At 36.7% G+C, this 23,052-nt stretch overlaps 1 protein-coding gene across 1 annotated transcript in view; it reads left to right on the top strand.

Annotated features, from left to right (window-relative positions):
- Window positions 1–22,871, top strand: part of LOC143221895 (uncharacterized) — a 46,375-nt gene extending 23,504 nt beyond the window's left edge. The window contains exon 6 of the mRNA XM_076447540.1: window positions 16,819–22,871. Within this exon, the coding sequence (XP_076303655.1) occupies window positions 16,819–17,111 (293 nt within the window). The 3' untranslated portion in view covers window positions 17,112–22,871. The remainder of the gene's footprint in view (window positions 1–16,818) is intronic.
- Window positions 22,872–23,052: the final 181 nt, after the last annotated feature.

Raw genomic sequence — 23,052 nt, 5'->3', positions numbered from 1 at the left:
CAATCCTGGATACGAGAGTATACTCCCTTAACCTTCGGATATTTCTAACCCATACCAATATTTCGCTGATACAGTTTTAGTCCGATATAAGACGATGGCTCGGGATCTGCTTTCGTCGTATTTCGGATGAGGGTACTTCTTCAGGGAAGCTATTGAACCTTTTGCATTAGGATTCTGCACACATTTTTATTGGTATCTGGAGCATATGTATGATTTTCTTCGAGTAAAAATAATCAAAGTCACGTGAGTTGGATAATTTTGTATAAAAAATGAAGTTGTACATTCATCAGTATGCTCCGAATCCACAGAAATTGAAAATATGTGGATTTTAAAAATATTTTCAAATTATTACCAGACAATTACTCGGAAAAAATACGAATTATTTTCTATTTTCAAACAATAAAATCACCAGTCTGAATAATCATAAATAACCAGTAAAGCTGTGAGAACAAATACGTGGTCATTTATGTGTTAACAAATAAATGTAATTATTTAATTCAGTGTGGCATTTGTACGATATATTTAGTATGCAAAACAGTCACTTGAAAAGTGACAAATTCTCTTCGTCAGTCGAAATATAAGAAGAAACGATTGGAAGACGTTTTAATTAGTTCTGACCGGTCGTAAGCCGGAAGAGGAACAGATTAGCATAATAAAAGCAGATTAGGCTTTTTGATTCATGCGAGATACGTAACTGCCATTGGTACGTGACAAATATATCGACGAGGTATTAATTAATTTTATACAATACAGTACATTTCCAATTAATGAAATTAAATAGACATTTTATTCTATGCTAGATCCAATAGGAACCAAATAGAGAACACGTTCTTTCTTTAACAATTTTAACGGTTTGGAAATACATTAATATTCTTAAATTTTTTAAATGCATAAAATTCACAGTCTACTTATAAATTTCTTGACTAACGAAGAAACGTGACTTCAGCAAACTAAATGTTGCTTAACCCTTGATCGACTTAGCACTAAAAGTGACTATTTTACATCACTTTGTAAAAATAATATAACTGTGTTTATTCCAATTCTTTGAAACTTTTCACCACAATATACAGACAAAGTTGAATTGTTTAAAAAATTTATAAAACGTAAAATTTGGAACCCGTCATTTTAACAGGTTTTGTAGTTCCAACCTTAAATTAGTCCAGGCAATGGTATTTAGGAAAAGACTCAGAAAAATCGAAGGATGAACTCCGTAAAAAGTTTGCAAAGTGAAAGTTGCCAGAAGGGTGGTCGAAAGTATCGAATATATGAAACCCGAACCCCACGATCGCGTTACACCAGATTTTGCTAATTTTTTTCAATTGTCTGCAAGGTGCAGCTACTCGCAATGTGATTTCGCGTGTTTTATATTTTCCGTAGCTTTCCCACCTGCACGTAATTTGTCGAGAAATCCTGAAGACTATATTTATTTGGAGATCCTCGCAGCATTCTTGACTTGCCATTAAAGCAACATGAAATATGCAATACGTTGCTCTAACATGATTAGTGTACTTGACAAGAGGTCCGTTGAGACACATAATCATGAGCTTCGAAGTATGTTTTTACAAAACATCAGAACTCGTCCTCGTCGATTACCATTTCTCAGGAAAAATAAAAACAAATACATTTAAAAACATTTTGTGTACACAGTTTGGTGGACAGTTATTACCATGTAACTTTTAATATTGAAATATTGATTTCACCCCTTTAATGCGAGAAGTAGGGTTGTATCAGGCATAACTTAATCTACTTGTGTGCAAAGTTTCATAATTTTTGAATTTACTGGCTCGATTTTCCTTGCGAGTATTTGCTGAAGAATTATTCTACAGTAATGGCAATTTTACATATAAACTAACAATGAACCCTCAGGATCATAATTCAATTATTTCTTCAAAGAATAATTCAAAGCTCCTTTTCAATATACATAGAACAGTCATTGAGAATTATATTAATACGCTTCATCAAATTAAATAAACAAATTTGAAGAAACACATTTATTCAACTAAATCTTGTTCAAACTTTTATGATGTTAAAGAAACAAGTATCTAGTACATCAACTATTAATAATTGACTATAAATAATACTGCTGCATTATATTATAAATTGCATAATGAACCGCAAATTAAGTTAGTACATAAAATTCGCTCAGTAAATACAATTTCTAAATCCCTAAACCTAATTACCCTGTAATATAACTATGGGATTTAAATTATCATTAAACCCATCTAAAATGTAATTTCGCTAAAATATTCTCTAAAAAAACTTCCCCAATTCTTTAATTGCATCAATTCAGTTATTGTATATGATCAATTTATTAAATCGAATCTTTTAACGTGTCTCTGTTCCAAGATTATTTTATAGTAATTCGAATCACAAGCAGAAACCGGTGGGAATGGAACGAAAAAGTAGGTTGCATGTAAAAAGAAACTCGATATGGCGACAGAAAGTTTTTAGGGACGATTTAATCGGGATCTCCCATAGAAACGACCGGAAGGAGCGCACGAGTGATGGGAAACGCACTGTTTGTCATGGTCTATAGCAGTTTCCGGTGGGACACGTGCCCGCCACGAGCCTCATGTCCTTTTCTAATTAGCACCGGCATAGTAAGGGCTGAACGTATGCTCCCCTTTCTACCCAACCGTGTAAACGTTTCTAGCCCCTGCTCCACAAAACGAGTAACGCAAACTTAAACGTTCGTCGTCGCGATTTCTGTTCAACGATTCCTTTCCAGCATTCATTTTAATCAAATTAACCGCGCCGTCTAATTCGAAGGCTCCATTATCATACTAGGAAATTACAGTTGTCCCTAGGGTTGCCAGATCTTCTATATTTGAACTTGATCTCCTGTATCATATTTGAATAGCATCTAATTTTCAAAAATCTTTGTTTGAATGAAAATATATCATATATTTTGAACCTATCTCATATATGTATACATAATTGCAGTTTTCACTACTTCTTCTATACTTGGATAAAACATTTCTGGCAACCCTAGTTGTCCCACTTTTTTACAACACGAACAGATCGTCATTTATCGTCGATTTATCGTTTTCAACATGCAACGAATTCAAAATGTATGGTAATTTCGTTATAAAATACTATAACAATACACCAATATACCTAAAATTATATTGTTGTGAGTTTTTCCAATAGCTTCAGAGCTTTCTCTGAAATTCCAAGATAGTTTGACATTCGACAACTCTAAATTCAATCGATATTATTATAATAACAGTTTAAGAGGCAACTCAACAGTCTGAAAAAATCCATAAATTGATTTATTGAATGGTGGACACTTGATTTGTTTGATCGAATAATTTGACAGATTATCGTTTATCGTCGATTTATCGTCTTCAACATGCAATGAATTCAAAAAGTATGACGATTTTGTTAAAACATAGTATAACGATACACCTCGACTCATTTTCAAGCTTGGAACTTTTTATCCAAGATAGTTTCGCATCACACAACAACTGGGAAACCGAAGACGCTTTTTCCATCCGAAATGTTACAAATTGGAACGTATGGAAATACATTGAACAATTTTTCTCGCGACTGAAACCACCGTTGATTTAAAGATTGGAGCTCCCCCTTCGCGACGAATGCTGGAAACTTGATCTACTGTTTTCTCTAGTCGATTTATCGAGCTTTGGATGACAGGCGTACTGTCATCTTTTACACCGCCGGAGCTATTCCTCACCTTTGTGTTCTATAAAACGGACAAAAGAATCGCGAATTAAGTTTTAAGCAGTCGTTGTAAAGGAACCAATTCAATTTTCAACCATTGATTAGCAGATAGCGTACAAGTAAACTTAAGTACAAAAATTAAAGTACAAACATTATTCTTTCAATGATCATTATCATATTAACGGATCGAATATTTTTGTTTGAAACCCGAGCCTGGATTAGATATTCGTCGTTCGAAAACTGTCCGCGGATTCTCGCAAGGAAACGAAACTCGTTCGCGTTGTACCGTTCAGAACTACACGTCGCATAATTAACGGTTAGATAAAATATGTCGCGTGCATTGCATAATGTAACCCTGGAGTACGAAGCACACACTTGTATAATGGTTCTTCTGTTTTAAGTGTACCACAAATCGCTAGTTAAACGCGCACACGTTTCATTTGACATCAGCACATTCGATTGTGCTTTGATAGAGGCAACCTTGGCGGATAATGGTGCTTAATTGCCAGAAGATTATAAAAACACATCGTCGCCAATATTCGAGGATAACTTCTGCTGAAAGTACAGAATGATTACGCTAAGTGTACCTCCTAAATTACATTGTAACATACAGTGTGATCATTAGTTTTCTTCTGCTTTCCTTTTTTATCGAGATATGTAGGTCACCTTTCTAAATTTTACTCTTGTGGTTGAAGAGAGAATTGAACTTTGAATAAAAAACTATAGGGGTATACGAGACGAAACACTAATAGTTACAGAGGTATATCTACCTACATACATATAAAGAATTTTTCATACAAGTTATGCTCAAAATGTTCTCCATTACAATTGATACTCAATGGCGAGACTTAGGTCCATTTTGACTCAGAGCTGGAAACGTTCCATCTGAATTCTTATTTTCTAATAGCCAACTCGTATCATTCATTATTTATAATATTATCTATATCATTTTATTACATGAAAAGCATCAACGTTAATCTCAAAGAATTCTTATTATCTAATAACCAACTCGTATCATTCATTATTTATAATATTATTTATATCATTTTATTACATGAAAAAACATCAACGTTAATCTCAAAGAATTCTTATTATCTAATAACCAACTCGTATCATTCATTATTTATAATATTATCTATATCATTTTATTACATGAAAAAACATCGACGTTAATCTCAGAGAATTCTTATTTTCGAATAACCAACTCGTATCATTCATTATTTATAATATTATCTATATCATTTTCGTAAATACATAAAAAACGTCAACGTTGATCTCAAAGAAGTACATACGTTCAAAAATATGTGAAATAAAGTTGGAGAGTTAAGATTTGGATAGATCTAGCCATGGCTGCAATTGCCACATGCATTCATCTAGATAAACTTTGTTAGTTAAACACTACAGACACCAATACGCAATAGAGATTCATTTAGTTTACCCTGTGTGTTCAATTCCGCAAATTAATTCCTAATGGTTTCCATGGTCTGTGTCTCGAGAAAGAGGTTGAAACCCTCATAGTCATAATACCTGTCCACCTCACTCCCAGTACTTCAGGCTTGAACATAGGAATGAAGTGGACATCTATTATGACTATGGATTTCAGACAATTCAGACATTTCAAAAAACGGATTATAATTCGAAGAATTCGAATACTGTAGTACCTACAGAATTTAAAAAAGCAGATGTTAAATAAAATCGGATGCCTTCTTTCGATTTTAGCTGAAATCCATGCACAAAATTCGAATTCTCCAAATCACTTTTTCTTAACAAGGATTAGTAGGTGCTCTTTCAATGTAACGTCAAGTTTTGCGATGCTTCGAAATCCATAAAAAATCCACAATATCGGTTTCGCAAACCGTCTCATTTTTATTGCACTTTATAAATGCATATAGGCTATCTAGAGAATAATATTTTCCGGCTGCCGCGCGTGCTAAGAATTTGAATATGGAAAAGGCGGGAACAGTTGTCGCATGAAAAGGAACGCGAAGAGATACGACGAGCAGATCGATATCAATTTATTTCCAGACTCCCCTGTTAATTCGTAGACCATTATCGCACACTTCCTCGCATTAATTAACTCTAATTATACTCGAACCAATTCACTTGCTGCATAAATTGCTTCGACACAAAGTGACAGGCGTTACTGACGTAGTATCGTAGCATCTCCTCTGTTGTACACCTCGCATTGAGAAACAAATAATCAGACACCAGACAGCAGATTAACAGTCCGTCGAATACTGTCGTGTCTGCGTCACGAGGTGCCAGAGTTTTGCTTCTCAAGAATCATGAAGTTCGCAAATCTTTATAGAAAAAACTACAAATTTTCTATTGCAACAAGTAAGTTTGAAGCAGAAATTCATTAACAATTTTAACAGACTGAAATTTATGTAACACCATTTTTTAATTCCTCTAATGTTATTGCTGTTTTGCGATTCTGACGAAGACTCTGAGCAAAGTCCAATAAATATGTTATTTCCTTCAAACAGAAAGAAAATTCTATTTTGGTTTCGTTAATGGACAGCTATAAATTTTCTCCTTTTTTAAAAATATTGCGAAAAACAAAGATTCTAATCACTGAAACCGTAAAATAAGTCGTATACAAGAAATATATGTTTTAATCAACAATTTTATACGTGTAATTCATGTTAAAACTCAAACGTGTCACTGTAATAACTAGACTGCGCAACTTTATGCGAAACAAAAAGTTTTTACAATCGCCGGGAAATCACTTACTCTTCTTACTGTTTGAAATTACCGTTTTCTACCGTAAATGTATAAAATCCGGTGACGACAAATAAAGAGTACTTAATTAAATGATAATGAGAAATTTTTCACGGTCCAATATCATCCAACAACGTGATATTCGAAAGACCCATGTGATTCTGTCGTGATTTACTCCGATCGGAAATCGAGCAGACAGTATGTGTTTAGAGCCGATTGCGAGTTCAACAAACTTTTTAAGTGTACGCTGTAATAATAGTTCGGGGTTGTACGAAAGCAGGGCTGCGCGTAAGGGTAGTCACGCGGTGCTTGTCAATTTTTTAGCATAGTTTTCTCTGACGAAACCTTACAGTATAAATAATTCCTGTGGGAGGTGCAGCAGACCTTATTGTTACAAGACATATGTATAAAGCTTTGGGGACTATAGCCCGAAACTGAATGTATATGTAACTACACAATATTCTCCACTGAGAAGTAGATTTCCGAGGAAATCTTTTTTACGTACAAATAAGTAATAATACAATTTCTTAATGTTTTTTTTCCAATTTTAATTATTACACGTGCCTGGTGCTCTTCTTATATACATAGTAATAATAGTAATAAATAAATCTTTACGCATTTTATGGTTTCTGAAAATTTTCAAAAAAGGGTAGAATATAAAATTCGACAGAATTTAGTACAATTTTCATTTATTTCAAATCTGCAGAGGTTGCTACCACTGGAAATGAGATTTTATTTTATTCCACTTTCTTAAAATTCGTCTGTAAAAATTGAAAATTCAGTAAACATCCGTAGTATCCATAGTAATAAGTTGACTGCGGATCTTTATGCGAAATAAAAATGTTCTGCATCATTTGTGGGAGACAGGAGTCAAATGAAAATTCATTTCATCCCTTAATGGCGTCTTTACATTGAAAACAACACCATTACCACAAGAAAGTAACACCATTGTTAGATTTTTCTAATATTTTATTGTTCTACATTTCATCTGGCTAATTTCTCCATAAATGCATAAAGATCCGCAGTCTAGTAATAAGTCTAAAATTATATTGTTGTGAGTTCTTTTAATAAACACAATAGCATAGCTTCCTCTGAAATTCCGGGACGGTTGGCAACCCTAATTCGATATTATTATATTAACACTCTAAGTGGCAGCTCAGCAGTCTGAGAATATTCATAAAAATGATTTATTGAATGGTGGACACTTGATTTGTATGTGATGCGTTTCGACGTCGAAACTGCAGCAGGAAAATATCGCACAAAGATCCCTAATCATTATCGAAACAACCGGAAATGATAGGTACGGTGACCTCGGTGCGCGCATCGGTCAATTTCGAAGAAAATATTGCACATGGCAGAATATTATGACCGTTTTGAAGAATGAGCGTGTGTCTTTTATGCATCTGTCGCGAAAATAAAGATGTAACGTCCCGGATCGAGTTCCCAACAGAACAGTAAGCTACAATCGAACAAAAGATACTTGAACAAGAAGTAGAAGGTTATCGATAAAATTTTACTCTTGTATTGCTGTTTCTTCGCTAATGTACCTAGCCATATTGTAGGAAATTGTATACTCCTGTGTGCCCGCATTCAGGCAAAGTGTATAACGATAGCTAAAGAAGAACCATCATCATGTCCAAAACGATAGTACCATCGCAGAATTCCGCGTTCGTACTTGAAGACAATTGAGCATTCCTCCAGTTCTTTCGAACCAATTGATGCCATTACTGCATACATTGTGCGATTCTTCACGATTTACTCGATCGCATGACCTCGGCGAAGTTTCTAGCTTCGATTACGATTCGTACGGTAGTACGTAAGTACGCATAAAGACATACAGACGCCGCGGATCTTTATGCTAGATAAAAATGGCCTCCGTGCATCGTAAGGCATTAGAGACAAATAGAAGTTTCATTGGAACTTTAACAAATTCAACAATTACATAATTATAAATTTTAGTATTTCAGTATTCGAAATTTGAGCCACTAATCCTAAAAATTCTAATAGAAGCACGAAACTTTCTCTGTCGCACGTGTCGCCATTTTGAAGGTCCTTAACTCATTTGATCTTCCCACTATTCTAAATTTGATCTACTAAAATTGATCTACTAATTGAAACTACTGTCTTTTTGTTATCAAACGTGTCGCCATTTTGATGGTCCTAAACTGTTTCCACATATTTTCGTTCCAAACTCAAAGTGCAAATTTTATACATACTTTAATAAGGTTTTATCAGTTTTAAGAAAACGCTCCAATTTTACAAGATTCAACTTCAAATTAAATATAAAATAGCTAACATAAAATATTTTCTTCCTATTATACATCGCAAATCATAAGTTAATGTAACACCAGCAGTACCTACCGAGTAATCAAAATGATTATACTCGATTACATTGCGAAAATTAGAAAAATATATTTATTGAATATAGTATAAGAAGGCAAAGAAATTATAAAAAATTATTGTAAACTTCTTATGAACTTCCTTATTTTTAATTAATCTTGTATAGAACTATTACCAACATGTTTGTGACATTTTTCTGGTTGAAACGACACCAAACACGACACAATGTGGTGGAACCTCGATTATGCGAACTAATCTAGGGGGCGTGAGCGTTCTGATTAGAACTTAGCTATAATGTGAAATTAAAAATTCATTAATTTGCACAATAAATCGTGTTGTTCCATGAAATCGGCAATTAAATCAGCAAATGTAATTTAAATTGCACCGTGTTTGGGGTCATCTTAACCAGCAAAATGTCACGAATATGATAGTAGAAGCGTCAGAAACAAATAATCGCGAACAAAAAAGTTTTTAATTAGACGATAGAGCCTGTGGGGATGAATTCGTCAGAAATATCGGACACATCTTTTGCGCATAGATCGAGGCATTACTGTACACGCGAGAGTGAATTTTTCCATGTCGATGAAGAAGCATCTCAGTCGCGGTGGAAAATCAATATGTCCACTCTTGGTCTCGTAATCTACGCGACGCCATTATATGAAGTTCATGAAGCGATCGTTGCATAATTAAACAGGCGGGCTGCCTACCAAAACACACGTACGCGAGCGCATACTCGGTGGAACGTATCCAGTGCTATCATTAAAATCGGCCACGAAGTAAACGTTTCAGTCGGTAAATATTTAAACCGGCCGGTAAGGGTTCGGTAATGAGAGTCGAAATGGATCGATAGAAAACGACGACGTACTCTTACATACACGTTCTTCGGTCGCCGACACTCTCGATAAATATTATCCATCGGCTAAAATTGCTTTCCTATTTCGTCCCCTCCTCGGACGCGCTTACATAATTGTCAATAGCAATTAATACTTTACGAAACGACTGTTCCGTCCTCGAGAACCGAACACTTCTCGTTCGAAGATCCTTTCGATTGTTCGAACACTTCTGAATCTTTCATGAACCGTGCGGAAATACAATCGTGGTTTAAAACCTTCGCAATCATACATATTGTATTTACCAAAGACACTTATTGTTAGCTACAATGAAAATAATGCAACATGCAGCAGTCTATATTCGCAAATCGATCCCTAGGAAATCATCTATTTTTCAGAATTTCTTACGCCGAGGGAAAAATAATACGAAATTGTTCGATAAACTCTTGAAACCTTAATCTTGATACGTCATGACGAAGCTATCGAAAAGTCTTAAATTGTCTTCGATGTCTGGTTTTTAAATCATTCCTGTTTGACGTCTTTGCGCTGCCCGAGATGTCCTAAATACTAAGCCTAATTCCCCCCAAAATAGATAATCCCTTTTTAATGGGCTTTCGTCTTGGCATAGACTCCACTTCACGGATACGTCAACTGATCAACATTTATTTATCAAACTGTACCACTTTGTCCAGATTTGGCCACCCCAAACACTTAACATGTAACTACTTAATAATAAACGTAAATAATTGAGAATTTTATTCGTAAACTCTCATTTATGGACACCTTAATAATTTCAACGTTGAAAGTTTTCATAACATCGATGGCAAAATAATATTTAATTAGACAAACAAAGCGTCTGTAACAACATAATAAAAATGATTAATCCTCGTATAGACACAGCTGCATAAAATCGACTTGTGCATGTCACAAATGTTTAAACAATCTTGTCAAAATTACTTGATTGATTATGTTAACGTTGAAAAGTTTTCCTAATTTCCATAAACCAAGAAGTTGTTTTGAAATAATGCGATCCAATAACTTCTTTTCTGCAGATTATGATTTAAAACGAAATTATTCAGCTTGGTTTAGATAACAATAGAGTTTGATAAATTTTTGGTGTGTATACCAGAACCAGAAAGTCGCCATTTCGCAATGACAGAAGCGTTTAAATAAAGTTTCATGAAAACGTAAATAAAAATATACATATTAAGTTTTCGATAAAGGAACCATATAAGATATTCTATGTATATCATGTCGCCGCATTGGAACAAGCGTCGTTTATAATTTTTGCCAATGACGTTCACTCTGATCGCCATTTCTGCAACGTTCGCCGTGGCATCGCCCGCATACGTTATCTCTCGTACGTGTAAACACAGACGGGAATTACTTTCCGAAACAGTTATGAAAAAGGAAAAAAAAGAATCGCAGCACCGTACGGGCGACGATAAACCAATTCGCGGTGTACGTCAATACTCGTTCAAGTTCAAGTTGATACTTCCACACCGGTTGAATGTCGCCAGTGTACATACAGTGATTCGAAAACACATCGTATTTATCCAATCATTGCCAGTCTTTTTCGAACGACTAGGATATATCTACAGGGTGTAGCTGGTGGAACAACCGAATACATAGAAATCCCGCAACCTTGCAATCCTGGAAAAACGAGTCTACCCCCTTAAGTAATGGAAGAACGGATTGATTGGCCGACGAACAAGAAATTGGACTGGTCTAGGCTGTAGACTTGATTGTCAAGTAATAACCAATTATACTTGTGTGTGAAACATACAAAATTGAACGTGTTTAATAAATCAAGCAATTCTGAGGGTTGTTTAATAAGATTAATAAGATTGAGACGACAGAGAGGCGAAGAGTTGGAAGGAGAAAAAGAAGCCCATTTCTAATAATGAAAATGTCATCAGTGTTGTCATTGTCATGTCCGAACCCTGTTCTTTTTCGAGATTAGGCGCGCCATCGATTTGCACCGATACAATAATCGGAGTTGAAGCCTCTTTGCTATAAATATGAACAATGCCGAGCGACGATGACGCCTTGTTATCACAAGCATATTCGTTTGTGTCACCGCTTGGTACGGTGCCGAGAAAAATACCATTATCGTAATTGTTCGGTCGGCTTCCGATCTATAAACCCTTTTACAACTAATGAAAGATGGTTGTCTACAAGCTTTCTGTATCCGCAAATGCTTCAATTACCATTTCGATTTACACGACTATAATTATTTGTAGCGAGATATTTGTATGCTATGACGAGACAGCGGTTTTTGATGGAAGATAAAAGTTTTCTACCTGAATTGCAATAAAATAGAGCGGAATAGAAATGTCTTTTCTTTCTTAACCTTTTCACTACAATGGACGACATATCTCGTCACCATGATTTCTCGTGTATCTTTATTACTGATATGAAGTGTTCTCATTGTAAGTTTGACACAAGTAATCGATTTTTAAGACATGCCATCGTTGGTGGAAAGTACTTAAGGATGATAAATATTGAATACTCCATATTTGTGCACAATTAAAGTTTCTATTGTTTGTATGGAATGCTTGCAAATATATCTGGTTTCCTTCCACCGGCCATTTTCTTCTTTTTGCAAACTACACATTCTAATGCTGTTACTGCTTTAAATTACACCTACTCATTTTTGTCATAAATGCATACAATCCGTGTTCCTAAAAAATTTATTAAAAATTGTTTTAAAAATTTAAAAGAAACCAATAACTGGAATTATGACGTAAATAATCGTCACATCGAATCCCCCTCGAATACCTGTTGAAGAAATGATTTTCTTGCGAATAATATCAAGATGCATTATGCGGTGCAATAAAAACTATGTGTGTCCATTTGTGAAATAGTCGACGACCTTCATATTCATCTAAATTAAATAATCCTCTAAATAAAAAAAAAACTATTAACGTCCGAATGTGTCCCACCCTGTATACATTATTTTCGAACGCATATTAAAGCGGCCAATAAGGAAAAGAAATTTCCATGTAGCGTCTGTATCTTGCGATTCGACGGAGAAAATTTATATTTTGCATTAAGATCCGTATTTTTGTTTTCCATTAAAGAATCGTGCACACAGGAGAAACTCGCAGAGCGGATGGGACGGGACGCCGTTGAATCAGTCTCGTTTTTCTATTCCGATCACAGAATTCCCCCCTTTGCATATTAGAAGGATAGCATATTCCAGCGGAAGTGTAATTTCATTGAACACCTCTTTCCACTGTTTAGAACACAAAGAAGACAATCTTCATTTCACAATTGTATAGAGAAAACGTCGCGGAATACGGCGATAAAATTTTTCATTTTCGATGCAAACAACTCTGTGCAAACTATATTCTCAATAATTAACAACGTGACGTAAGAACACGGTACGTCACGCGTTTATTATACATATCACTTTACATGTTGACGTAAAATATTGTTCAATATTAATAGGGAAAATGTCCATTTGCATTGCAACAACGTATCTGTTTCGAATTTACATGAAAATGCATATGTTAAAAGATAACTTCAGTCTGCTTGTCTTCTCCCATCCGTGACCTAGAAAAATTTGTTTTTTTTTATTTAGAGCAGTAAATTATGTAACAACATATAGCGCATCGGCAAAATAAAAATGAGCATGCTCGGTCAGGAACGTTAATCATTTCTCATTCGAAAGTACGAATGCTAAACAGAAATAAAATTTCGAGGTCGACAGAGTATTTCAGCAAAGATAATCGGTAGACCGCGGATTTTTATGCAAAATAAAAACTGTTTGCATTAATTATACGAGATACAGAAGCCGCATAGACGTATGTTCCTTTTTCTAATGATTTGAAGAAGTTGAAAATAATACGAGAGAATATTGTTTCGTTGGTGAAATCAATTTTTCCTTGTTCTAGTTTCTATGAAAATAGTATTCGAAAATCAGTTTGCACAAAGATATGTAGTCTACGTAGTCTCGTTTGTAAATATGACGAACAGTGACGATCAAACAGCGACAAACAATGACTTCATGTATAATAAACAGATTTTATGCGTTTATGGTAAAAATTAGGGGAAAACTGGAGAGCTCTAGATGCACCATAGAATTTAAGGATGCGCATTCATTTTTAACTTATTAACATTATGAAGCAAAGAAACGAATCTCTATCTACCTCCCGTCTTTTGAGATCAGTGCGAAAACATTTTATTGCCCATACAGATCCGCGAGTTAATACTAAAATATGAAAAATATTTACTTATGTCGGGCCAGTCCAACTCAGTGTCGCCAGATGAGGGAGGGGTTTTCAAAGTCGCTTTTCTCGAAAGCAAAGCCTTACATGAAAAAATGTTATTCTACATTCTCGATTCATTTCTCTATGTGGAAACGCACTATTTTCGGTTGTTCCACCAGCAACAGCCTGTATATTCTACTTGTTCGAAAAATACTGGCAATGAATGGATAAATTACAATGTTACGTTAACAATTAATCATTATTATTAATTGGGAACGACGGTCGACTGTGAGAAGCGGGCATGACTTTTAAATAAGGAACAGGAATGAACAAACAATTCAATTTCTACTTTAACACAATACATATTGCGAGAGGAACTTTTGGGACAATTTAATACTTTCGGGAAGCGTCAGTGTGATATTTACAAAATATTTTCGTTGCAGAATTAATTTGAAAATGGGAGGATCCCTCCGACAGAGGTCGTTGGAAGAGATCGATAGTCTCGCCGGAAGATGAGTGGCTACGCGGACAATTTTTTTCTGCTGGGTTTTGCGCACTTTAGATAAGTTCTTCGGCACAATAACGCGAAATGGCCGGTAGCTTCGCCCCGAGTGAAATTAATTTCTTCTCGATAGAATCTTAACGACAACCGGGCTCCGTCGTGCGGCTTACCCACGGAGCCCTTTTATCAGCGTTTCACAATCGTGAAAAACCGTTCGCGCGATCGTCGTTAGACGACTAATCGAGGACTCTCCGAACGAGTTTACACTTTATCGGCAACCCGATCCGCATGAGAGATGATTCTTAAACGACCCGATAATAGTCCCGGCGCAAATATTTGCGTTTCAACGAATTTCTTGCACGGCGAACAAAGATGTTTCAGCAAACTCGGACGGACTGTGTGCTCGCTCGATGTTGCCATAGGTGAAAAAAAAATGTACCTGATAGTGGACGTAAATGCATTAAACATTTGTGTGCCTACTGGTAGAACATGGCAGTGTTTCTACAGTAGACTATCACATCCGAATTTCTTTGAAATGAGATTCATATATATATATATAAACCGATTTCTTTTTCAATAAAACGATGAACAACAATGAAATTCTGATCACAGTAATCGTAAAATAAATTGTACTGCAAGGAGTAATCATTTAATCATTTTATAATTATAATGGTTATAGTCTATCGCCTTCTTGTGCAAGTTTTCTTCGCTTTCGATATGTCTAAATAACTAATTTCATTGTCGACTGGTCGCATACCTTCGCTGGTGAGTGTGAATAAAAGTAACTTTATGTATTTAAACATACAGGGTGTCTCAAAAATGTATTTCCTCGAAAAGGATGATTCTTAAGGTTATTTGAAGTCATTTCTTCCTGAACCAAAATGTTCTTCGCGGCTTCGTTAACGAGTTATTAACGAAAAACACGAACCAATCACAGCGCGGACCTGCCGCCGAGCCGGATGTCGTCCGCTGTGTTGGTCCACGCTCTGATTGGACCGTGTTTTTCGTTAATAACTCGTTAACGAAACCGCGGAGAATGTTTTCGTAAAGGAAAAAGTGATTTCAACAAGAACGTATTGTTCATCCTTTGAGATGAGAACAAAGTATTTCCCCAACCACTGAAGAATTTCTTACCACGTGACCCTAATCCCGAGGCTATGGATCTTCGTGCAAAATCAAAATTTCCTACCTCAATTATCAAAAACTGAATGGAAATGTATTTTCTGCCTTGGTAGGTTTAATTGATTGAAACTAGTACTTGAAACAGTATTTGAAAATTCATTAACAGCTTGAAAATAACGTGACAGTATTTTGCAAAGTTGCATTGTCAGTAACAATGGCAGTAATAAAGAAAATATTGTAAATATTTACGAATATGCAGATAAGAAAAAAGTGACAACTCAAAATATATTTTAAAAATAAGTATAATAACAAATTCTTCATCTTTTTAGCAGGGAAATTATTTCTAAATGCGGATTGTTAATGCTGTTACACGAATCCACGACCCTGAAAAGGAATATAACTGTTGTCACGTGAACATTATACAGAACTAAAACGATTCAAACTGGATATCGTGTCTGGCACGTTGAACGAACGTTTAGCTGCTCGAACATAGATCATTAAACTGTCAATGCTCGAACCAGTGACGCTGTTAAAGTTTGTTCGTCGTGGAGAATCGTTTGCAATTCAAGGAAGAAAAGTGTGGAAGATCTATCATGTCTCGAAAAAGGGACTTTGCTCGTCTCTGACGCAAACGGATTGTTCGAACCGTCGCGCGCGTCGACGACCAAATGCTCGTTCACGATTTATCAGTTGACCCAGGTGTGCTCGATTCACCTTGACTCATTATTCGAAATCGCGCTTCTTCGTTTTCCTCGTTAGTTAATCGAAATTGCATCTTGCTGGGAGACTGCATTTCGCTCGAGCAAACCAATTGGCTAGTAATTGATTGGCAAATTAACTGGCTTCACTGATAATACGAATATGCATCGCTTTATTGAAACTACGCTGGAAAATGATTATTAAAGAAGTTTATAGAAATTTCAATCCCTACACATGCCAATTTCAATGATCATTCTCAACCGACCCGCATTTTATTTGTAACTGTAACAATAGTGTAGTGTATAAATTGTAAACTATGCTTTACGTGTACAGTAATATGGGCCAAATTGCATTTTGTTTGGTGTGATTTTAATCAGCAAAATGTCGCAAATATATTGGTAAAATTTCATTAGAAATAAGTTAAAAATAGTATTGTCTCACCGATACGCTCTATTTTTTGTTACGCCTTCGACCGCACGTTCGTGTTTACATGCTGTCCTTTTCTACGTTCGGCGCGGTCGACGAAGCCACAAAAAACAGTGTCCTGTTTCCGATCTATGTCACACCACAGAACCGAGAATTGACTTGAAATGGAACATTACTGTATTTCACTCTTTTGACTAACGAGTTCGCCAACCACTGTTCTAAAAGAATGGAAGTTGTGTTTGTCCAAATCACTAAAACGGGCCGTTTGAAATTTCTGTTGCAGGCGAGAAACCGCACAAGTGCGTGGTGTGTGGCAAAGCGTTTTCTCAGAGCAGCAATCTGATCACTCACATGCGCAAGCACACCGGATACAAGCCTTTTCAATGTGGCCTTTGCGACAAAGCTTTCCAGAGGAAGGTGGACCTGAGGAGACACCGGGAAGGACAGCATCCAGCCGCCCCCGCCCTCGACTACCGTTCTCTTCAGCTTCCCTCGCAACCAAACACCGTTCGACACTCGCCACCCCTCCAATCCCCCTCCGCTTATCATATGATACCAATACCCGGCAACAGTTGAGATAGTTCGACGATTGTTGTACGATCGTCCTTGCTTGAACTTTTGTGCAACTAGATCTCGTCGCGTGTGAAGTGCGACCGTTCGATCAACGAAGAGGAACCACATGGAGCAGCAACGGTGACCGTGGTGTCTTTACGAACTGTACTTCACATTGGCAGAATTGTCGCTCGCGTATGTAAGTGTCGAAAGCGTGACGTCGGGTGTCCCTGGAAATGGCGTTCATCTCGAAAGAGCACAACGAATCGGATTGCAATAGTTTCCATCGCGAAAATTGCCAAATCGAACAACCCCAGCATGGCTACAACGCTTTTAACGATTTCATGCCTGCCATGATTAGATTCATTTCAATCTTAACAAATAGTTAAATGAAATGTTTGTAATTCCTTACATTGTTTGAGTCTCCTTACATTCGACTGCCAAAGTACTCGATCGATGCCTAATTTCGACCGGAAATTTTTACAATAATTAAGTCCGATTGCTGAAGACGCAAGAATTGAAAAGCCTTTCGAAATAATTGTATTGAGTCTACTCTATACTATTTCATCAGAATTTCTCTACTTTTTATTTTACGAGGTTAATCGATTCGGCAAACGAGCAGCTCAAATACGATCATCTACTGATTATTTTACAGTATTTTTATTTCTATAATATAGAACAAGAAAATCATGACGTGTACGCTATTTCATCGGACACCCTAGCGCACGTGCTCTAACGTTATTTATAATGAATCAAGTGAAGTCCCTTTTCTCGCTTCGATATCAAATTTCACAATGAAAATCGATCTCTGCCCACTTGTTGTTAACACGATTGATATGTTTATACCAGAGTCGCCCGATCAGGGGAATTGACTCGAATCGAGAGGAAAAAGTTACCCTCTCTCTGCCAGTACCGGATTAATCACGTGACATTGTGACACATGCGCGACAGAGACGTAACGCGTCACGTGGGGGAATAGAAGGGGGTGACTCTGGTTTCTACTGTCAGGGCGTAAACGTCAGTAAACGTAGTTCGAATTCAACGAATCTTCCCGTCCTTGTGATCATTGATAAGTAGACTGCGGATTTTATGCATTTATGAGAAAAATGAGTAGGAGAAAAAAGAAACAGTAGAAAGATTAAAAGAATTGTGGGATTTTGATACAAGTAATTTTGAACGTCTTTTTAAATTATTAAAGAAAGAAAAACATTCCCAAGTGGCTCTTTGCGAAAGGATCCGCAGTTTATTGATAAGGTAACACATATTACTTTGAAGTTGAAAGCAATTCTGTGGAAATAGTAGATTTACTGGTCGATGCTCCTAATTTCTTCGAAAGTTGATTATTAGACTGCGGATTTTAATGCAAAATAAAAATGTTCTGCATTGATTGTGGCCATCAGGTATAAAATAAAAGTTGATTTCATCCCTTAACGACTTTGATGCATTAAAACCAACATTACAATACTCTGAAATTTTCCTGATCTTTTACTGTTTTATACTTCACCCAACAAATGTTCTCATAAACGCATAAAGATCCGCAGTCTAGTTATTATTATTCTTGACAATTGAACGATGTCTTTTAGATAGGGAATCATGAACCGTCCATTATTGCAGTACTTTCGGTATGTACGTACACGTGTATATAAAATAAGTATATACTTGAGACAAACAAGATATAGATATACACTAAAATAGATGCAAAAAAGTTATATGTATATACACACGCGTATACTATGTGAATGCAGTGTGAAAACATGCGTGTGAATGGGAAGCACGACGGGATATATTCGAAACTAGGTTAATTGAATCAAGTCCACGAAGTTAATTATTCCATAGGATTATGGAACACGAAATTTTAGTCAAGTTAGTACGTAACTGGTCTTACGAAATTCGCACTGAAATCTCAATCAAATTTTATTACCGTAAGTTTCCTACAGAGGTTTATGCAAGCTGCTTTTTCTAATGTTAAGAGTTACTTTAAAGCCAGAAGAAACTAAAAAAATCCACTTTTTCTATTCGAAATTTAAGACTATCAAGACTGCAGTGAATTGCATAGAGAGTCTCTGACAGTCGTAAGGTCTTACGAAAGTTGTTTACAAAATTTTCTTCTACCTAGTCGAGACACGATTGAACGCAGAGTCGCCAGATCAGGGGAATTGCCTGGAATTGAGGGGAAAAAGTTACCCTCTCTGTAAGTACCGCATTAGTCACGTGACACATGCACAACAGAGGCGAAGCGTGTCACGTGAGCGGCCCGAAAGCGTAGGGGAATATAGCATCGTGGAAGGGGAAGACAGAGTAATCTGGCCACTTTGATTGAACGTTCGAATAGTGTGAAGACTACAAAGTTTGCGCGGAAAACCCAAGTGGATAGTAATGGAGGAACCATGAAGAAAGCTCCTATCTTCTCATGGAGCTCACATTACGCACCTGTATGTCTGTTAGGTATGTACTTGCGTAGCCCATTTTATGCGAGTGTGGAAAAGAATGTTTGCGTTTTTAATTTCGTATATACGATTCAGCGTTACCATTTGCACGTGCAGGGTTTTTAAATACTTATTATGTACGTACACTTATTTATCGAGGCGATCGTTAATGATCGCTAATCGCTTAAGTGGCAGTAGGAAATGATGCGTGAACGAAATTTTGTAAATAATATCGTTCGATGTGAACTCGATCTGCTGTAACATAGACCAAGTTGAATTAGAGGGAAGAATAATGAACAGACTGCGGGTCTTTATGCATTTTTGAAGCACGAGAAAACATGGACAAAATTGTCGATATTTCAGTTGTGATTATTTCGTAAAAACAAATAGCACAGCCATAAGCCTGGACTCATTTTATAGCTTGAAGCATCTACTTTCGTAATCCATCGCTCATTTTATTCCTAGATTTTTTTCAAAAAATGTCGTACTTCCTTGAACCGGGTGATTCCTGGGGTCACTTGAAGTGATTTTCCTTTGCGAAAATGTTCCCCGCGGCTTCATTAAGGAGTTATCAATAGACAGCGGGTTTTATGCATTTATGACGAGAATAAGTAGGCGTAATTTAAAACAGTAAAAAGTATATTAACAAACATTAATAACATCATTATTCTAGTGCTTACCATAAGGAATTTTGTAGTTGACAAATCCGATTTGTTCCTCATCGTGAATTTCATGAAATAGTCCAGGAAAATTGGAATTTGCGTAAAAATCCGCAGTCTGGTAATTAACAATACCTCGTTTTAGTTGGGGAGAGTTAAACGACGGGTTTTCATTGCGAAGAACGTGCCACTTAAGAGATTAAAACCTACCAGTTAATGATTTCAGAGTGTGTTTGAAAAATCTCTACAAAAAGCGGTACGTCGGGAGATGATATTTCCAAATGCAGAGTAACAGTGCCGCAATAATCGATATATCATTGCTGTTTGCATTCTACACTGCCCGCAAAACCGAAAATCATTTGACCTCCGAAAATCGAGAGTGAGTACGGCGTTGGTGGTCACTATATTACAAAATCAAAATGCAAAATGTGCCTTACAACAATTACAAACGTCCATTTACAAACGAATCGTCCAATTGTATCATATATTTCAAGCATTCCGGAACAACAAAGAATTTAGAAAAAGGAACGAGTTGCACGAAGATGGCGTCGAGTTTCACATTTCTTTCATTGGAAGCAGAATGAAATTGTGTGTACGACAAGTGTCGTACGGAGAAGTGTCTAGTTTCTATTTTTCCAACAGTGCTTCCGAGTTGTAGTTTCACTTTCGATATTTTTTTCTTCTCGTCGCTGCATATTTCGATAAACCTCGATAGAATTTTGACACGCGTATCGTCAATTATGAGTGCAACGAGTATACTATTTGCGGCGTTTTCTGACACCAAAGTAATCCCTGATCTTTATACAATCGACTTTAGTTGAATTCACCTCGAAGCACAAGCAACAGTGCCACGGAATCGAAATTGCAAATCGGATGCCGTTGCATCGTACGCTACATTTCCGGCCTACATTTTTGGTACATCCTGTATTTAATTCGAAGGCAAGAATATTTATTATTCCAGTAACATGAAATGCAAATGTTCCCGATGACGAATCACATTGAAATGGCAGAACTGACGAGTTTCTTTCTAAAATAGAAAGTGTTCCGTGTACCGGGCGTTACAGCATGGGTAAAACAATGCGTTTCGGTGGAATTAAGAAAGGAAATGGACGGTGGATGCGAGAATGATTGGAGAAGTTTTGTAAAAAACGAAATTCGATGTCTGGCAACGAATCATAGCGGCTAGAGGACCAAAGATAGAATAAGTTGGACCTAGTTGCGCGGTACTGTTTCCGGGTTCTCGCGTGTAAAGACGAAAGAAATTCGAGACATTTGAAATTTAATCGATCGGTTCAGCCAATCGAGAACCCGAGATTCACCGAAGACTTTGGTCCATCGTGCGTACGTACAGATTGTATTATACATATACTGATCGTTTATCAGGAGATGGCAGCGTTTTCGACAATGGGGCGCAGGGTAATCTGCGAGGCCCCATTCTTACGCTTAGGTTTTGGCAGGGATGGTCGACAACCCTAGTAGCACTTATGGTTGGCCAACGGTGGCCAATGGTTGGGAGTTGGATGGTGGTTTTGTCTACAAACCCCCAACATATTCTCTATCGAGAAAACGGACTTGCATAACGACCGGTTTGCGTTCTTCGCTGCGCATCTTCGCCCTAATTGATTCAAGAAAATGAGGAGTAAGTAGTGGAGTAAGAAATGATAGGCTCGCTGCGCCCCTACCATCTAGATCAGCTCAGGAAGCTGCACAGAACGAGTCCGTTTTCTTGTAGGATGGAGTATAGGGACTACGACGAAACTTTATGACAATTTTCCAACGAATATCCAACGAATAGCCTACAACTATTATAATTGGTTAATTAACAAGAAATTTACGTATGATAATGCTACATTGACCCAACATATGTTTACCACCATATAAAACATACATGTAATATAATCATTATATTCCAAAATTATTTCTTTTATTTGTTTTCTTATTATTTTTGTATATATTCAAGCGATTCGGCCAATAGCGGAAGATGTGTAGCGCGGAGTAGGGATGTCACGTGGTCCCTATAACTGCCATCTCCCGATGGACGATCAGTACATACGATTAAGCTTATCGTTAGACAATTAGGCGCGCGAATTTCAAAAATCGAACGTATCACGCGCACGACCGCGTCATACAAATTTCATATTTTTTCAAGCCCCTTGCGACAAGCGCCGACGAATAGCTGGCATGGAAAACCAACTGTCGGAATAATTGTTAAACAATGCGATCGCGTTCTGCGCTGTTACCGTTGTAGTCGTAATGATTAAAAATCGATATAGGGATCGCGATTGATTTGATGTACGTACTTCGAAGAGATTTGTGTAACTAAACGGATAATCGACTACGAATTTGCGCATTTCGTTAACCCTCGAACTATTTCGCCTGCGGACGACTAATTGCGATTAGCTCGAATTCAATTCTCGTAGTCTGATTGAAAAGATGTTGAATCGTAGACATGTACGATACACGTGGGAACGGAATAGCGGAACTTTTATCGAACATGATCTTTCATGCTTGATAGTTTGAGGGTTAAGAGCGAATAATATATATGTATATTAACGGATAGAAAGTGATCGAGAGGCATCGATAAGCAGACTTATCGAAAGCATGAGTGAAAAGAGAGCGAATGGCGACGTGTGCGAGAGTGAATGACAGATTTGTGTTAATCGGTAAAACCAAAAAATATGTTTATAATTGGTATAAAGACGGTATCGATTGAATAAATTGTTTTTCTTATAAACTGTGTAGCTCATTGCGACCTGAAACAAATTATATCCTCAACCATTGAAGAATTTCGCACCACCTTACCCTAATCACAAGACTATGGGGATCTTCGTGCAAAATCAAAATTTCCTACACCGCGATTATCAAAAGCTGGATGGAAAT

Source organism: Lasioglossum baleicum, chromosome 3 (genome assembly GCF_051020765.1).
Source record: "Lasioglossum baleicum chromosome 3, iyLasBale1, whole genome shotgun sequence".
NCBI classification, from domain to species: Eukaryota; Metazoa; Arthropoda; class Insecta; order Hymenoptera; family Halictidae; genus Lasioglossum; species Lasioglossum baleicum.
Note: the sequence above shows the minus strand (reverse complement) of the source record. Positions and strands in the feature narration are given on the sequence as shown.